Here is a 3,741-nt window from a genome sequence, read left to right as displayed (position 1 = left end):
TTTATTTTCGAAGTTCCTTTGGATCATAGTAAGCTTACATATTTGTATCGTCTCCTCACCTGCCAACGCTGACCTTTTGACCCTTGCCCGACATTTTCCTCAATATTCTTTAGCGTCTCCATTTTGCAACATATTATTTAGCAAGTCTGTTATCCCGGACAATATTTGTATTAGGATCATAGGGCCCCCAAGATTTGCGTTTACAAATAAAGAAAATAATGAGCACACAGAAAAACAAGAAGAGGCATGCACATAGTGATTGATTGATGTTATAAAATTGTATTCAAAATTTTGAAATTTACCTTAATGCTGTTGCAGTAATTTGTAGGATTTGTCTTAATGATTATGTATATACATCAATTTTTATTTAAATTGGACTAATTTTGGTGTATGTATTAGTCGACACGTGCATTGGACGTGCAATATTACTAGTTCCAGACAGAAATGAGTAAGCATGGTACTACCGCCGTCCCCTAATTATAACACGTTTTGTTGATACTATAGAATTAGGGAATTAGATGCAAGATTGAGAATTCAGCGAGCCCTTCCAGCTTGTACTATGTTGATAAAGCTACAATGCTGAAGAATCCGCTCACCGCACAAGCACAACTTCTCCATTCTGAACTTTTGGCATGGCATGCCCATGCACTAACGCAGCAAATGGCATGCCAATAATAGATTCTTTGAATCCTTTAAAGTTGCCTAAGGAGACAGAACATTGATATCAAAACAAAGGACTAGTGCAATAATTATGTATATTTATTTATCACAAAGTGTACCCTTTTACTAACTAACATCATAGAAAATTTCTAGACTAAACACCACTACCAAGTCATGCAATTATCTTTTCCAAATGGCACTGCAACTCTGGAAGAACGCTGCAAACATATATCCGGGAATAAAATTTACAAATAGTACACGCTGGACGCCATCTGAATTCTCAAGCACTCTATTCTTGAGTTCCTTGAGCCATTCTTCAGCAGATAGGCAGGGGCTCACCGTTCCACTCCTTGAGGCACTCAAGCAGCGCGTCGATGTGCTTACCCTGGTTCATAGCAACAAACACCTTGTCCACCTCTTCACCAGGAGACCTCGTCTTCTCTCCGGTCAAGTACTCAGTCCCAAGTTCCTTGCGCACGAAGCGATAAAGCGGGTATGACCGGCATTCGCTGATGCGGTTCTGCTGCGGGGCGGTGCCGTTCTCCACGGCGCACCGGGCAGACTCAACCTCCCTTGGAAGCACCGCACGGAGCTCCTGCTCAAATGTGGCGAGCTTGGCGAACACTGACGTCTGCACATCCTGCTCGGCCTCACCATTGGCCAAGGCGTGCTCCACGAGAACTGCACGCATCTTCTGCATCAGTGGGTAGTTGGCGCTGCAAGGGTCGTCTGCGTAGGTGAACACCGCCTCACGGTCGATCGTCAGGAGCAGGTCCTTCTCGCAGAAGCGTGCATTGTGGAGATGCCCACTGTCATTGGTGCTCAGGGTCTTCCTAGCCACCGTCTTCACACAGTTCTTGACAGCATTCTTGACATTCTCCTCGATGTGGCGGAGGTCGATAGCTTGGCACAAGGCGACCATGAATGTCGAGGACATGAGCTTCAAAATGTCAATCGCCTCCGCGGTCTTCCTGGAAGAGATGAGGCCGAGAGAGTTGACATCTTGGTTGTGCTGCTCGGCGCTCTGAACATGGTTAGTCACAGGGTTGCCCAAGAACTGGAGCTCGGAGCAGTACGAGGCCATAGCAATCTCAGCACCCTTGAAGCCATAGTCTAAGCTCGGGTTGCGCCCACCAGAGAGATTGGAAGGCAAACCGTTGTTGTAGAAATCGTTCACAAGCTCCGAGAACTGGGCAAACATGAGCTTGCCGATGGCAGCAATGGCAAGCCTGGTGTTGTCCATCGACACACCGATGGACGTGCCCTGGAAGTTGCCACCATGGATTGCTTTGCCACGGGAGACGTCGATGAGTGGGTTGTCGTTGACGGAGTTGATCTCGCGCTCAATCGACTTGGTAGCGGCACGGATGACCTCAATCTGAGGGCCAAGCCATTGCGGTGATGTGCGGAGTGCATACCTATCTTGCTTCGGCTTCATCAGCGGGTCAAGCTCGCCGAGCTTCTTTGCGAGCATCATGTAGGAGCTGCCTTCAAGGATGTGCTCCATGATGGCCGCGGCCTCGATCTGGCCCGGGTGGTGCTTCAGCTTGTGTGTGAGGTGGTCGGTGTATTCTGGCTTGCCATTCATCACCTCACAAAACACGGCTGACAGAACCTCAGCAAGGACACCAAGGATGTTAGCTTCGAAGAGCACCATGGATGCGAGCCCGGAACCCACGGCGGTGCCGTTGACCATGGCAAGTCCTTCCTTGGGCTGCAGCTCGAAGAAGCCATGGTGGATGCCGGCAATCTTGAATGCCTCTGCTGCGTTAACCTTGCTACCATCTGGAGCTGTCGCTACAGAGTTTGGGCGGCCGGTTACAAGACCCGCAATGTAGGATAGTGGGACGAGGTCACCAGACGCGGTGATGGTCCCACGGAGCGGGAGACATGGTGTCACGTTGGCGTTGAGAAGGGTGGCGATTGTCTCAAGGATTTCAAAGCGGATGCCAGAGTACCCTTGGAGTAGAGTGTTGACACGGACAAGCATGGCTGCCCTGGTTGTCGCAGCAGGCAGAACGTGGCCATCGCTGCCGGTGCCGAAGGCTCCCGCGTTAAGGAATCTGTCCAGACAACAAGAAACAAATAAGGCTTCCTGTACTCATAGACCAAAATGCTTAACCAGAAGTTAGAATGGTTTAACTCGTACCTGATGAGCTCTCTCTGCAGAGCGCCGCCCTCCTTGGTCCTCCGGTGGGAGGTGGCACCGAAGCCGGTGGTGACACCGTAGCTGTCCGTACCGTTGGCCATGCTGTTCATTACCCAGTCGCTGCTCTCTTTGACGCGTCCGCGGGCGGACTCGTCGAGCTCTACCCTGGTCTCGGCACCTGCAGCCACCGCGGCAACCATGGCGATGGTCAGGCTGGCGCCCTCCATCGTCACCACAGGCCTGCGGTACTCCTCCACCATCCGTTTCACGGCATCCAAATGGCTCCCGGACAGCTCCTCAGCTGCCTTCCCCCAGTTCAGAGGATCGGCCCGGGCCGGCTGCGCCACGCACAGGCCATCGCTGGTGGCAGCAACGTGTCCGTTCTGGCACTCCATGGAGATATGCAGCAAACTAGTAAGCAAGGAAGCTAGCTAGACACCGGTAGTTGGTGTATGTGTATCTGGATTCTGAAAGTGCTACTGAACTGATCGGTGTCTCGCACTCTGGTGGACGTACTTAGGTTGAAGAGGAGCTCAAATTGGAGAGGAAGGTGAGGCTCTTCTTGGAGGGGAATGGAGTCCGGGGAGAGATTAAATAGGCAGAGAAGCTGAGCATGGTTGGTGTAGGCTGTGGGTTGTTGTGCACCTGGAAGGCGAGGTTGACCACTGAATTGGTGGGTGAGAGCAGAGCGTTGCTGACTTCGTCGTCTCCCAAAATGTTGACAGTAGCAGTTCAGATTACTCATTATGCGCAGCAGTTCATCTCCTTGTACCGGTTTGGCCGTTGCGCCTTTATTTATAAAACGGGACGAAAGCCTATTTCAAAACGAGCATTTTAATCAAGGGGCCGGCTGCTTGTATAGTGGATACAAATCTACTCCCTCCGTCTATAAAAGGATGTCGGGGATTTATCTAAAAAACTGTACAGATTCA

At 50.7% G+C, this 3,741-nt stretch overlaps 1 protein-coding gene across 1 annotated transcript; it reads right to left on the bottom strand.

Moving 5' to 3' along the window:
- Positions 1–827: 827 nt before the first annotated feature.
- Positions 828–3,283, bottom strand: LOC124673965 (phenylalanine ammonia-lyase-like). Its single transcript, XM_047210007.1, has 2 exons — positions 2,810–3,283; positions 828–2,723 (listed from the first exon to the last, which is right to left on the bottom strand). The coding sequence occupies exons 1-2, from the start codon at positions 3,202–3,204 to the stop codon at positions 977–979; spliced, it is 2,142 nt and encodes a 713-aa protein (XP_047065963.1). The 5' UTR covers positions 3,205–3,283; the 3' UTR covers positions 828–976.
- Positions 3,284–3,741: the final 458 nt, after the last annotated feature.

This window comes from Lolium rigidum, chromosome 7 (assembly GCF_022539505.1).
Source record: "Lolium rigidum isolate FL_2022 chromosome 7, APGP_CSIRO_Lrig_0.1, whole genome shotgun sequence".
NCBI classification, from domain to species: Eukaryota; Viridiplantae; Streptophyta; class Magnoliopsida; order Poales; family Poaceae; genus Lolium; species Lolium rigidum.
The sequence above is the reverse complement of the archived record's forward strand: the minus strand, read 5'-3'. Positions and strand labels throughout refer to the sequence as shown.

What these genes read in the sequence shown, in the direction of transcription:
- LOC124673965 (XM_047210007.1), bottom strand. Translation starts at nt 3,204, where the DNA reads ATGGAGTGCCAGAACGGACACGTTGCTGCCACCAGCGATGGCCTGTGC. An exon ending in CTGCAGAGAGAGCTCATCAG is followed by an intron (nt 2,724 to 2,809) that starts GTACGAGTTAAA and finishes TTGTCTGGACAG; the next exon opens with ATTCCTTAACGCGGGAGCCT.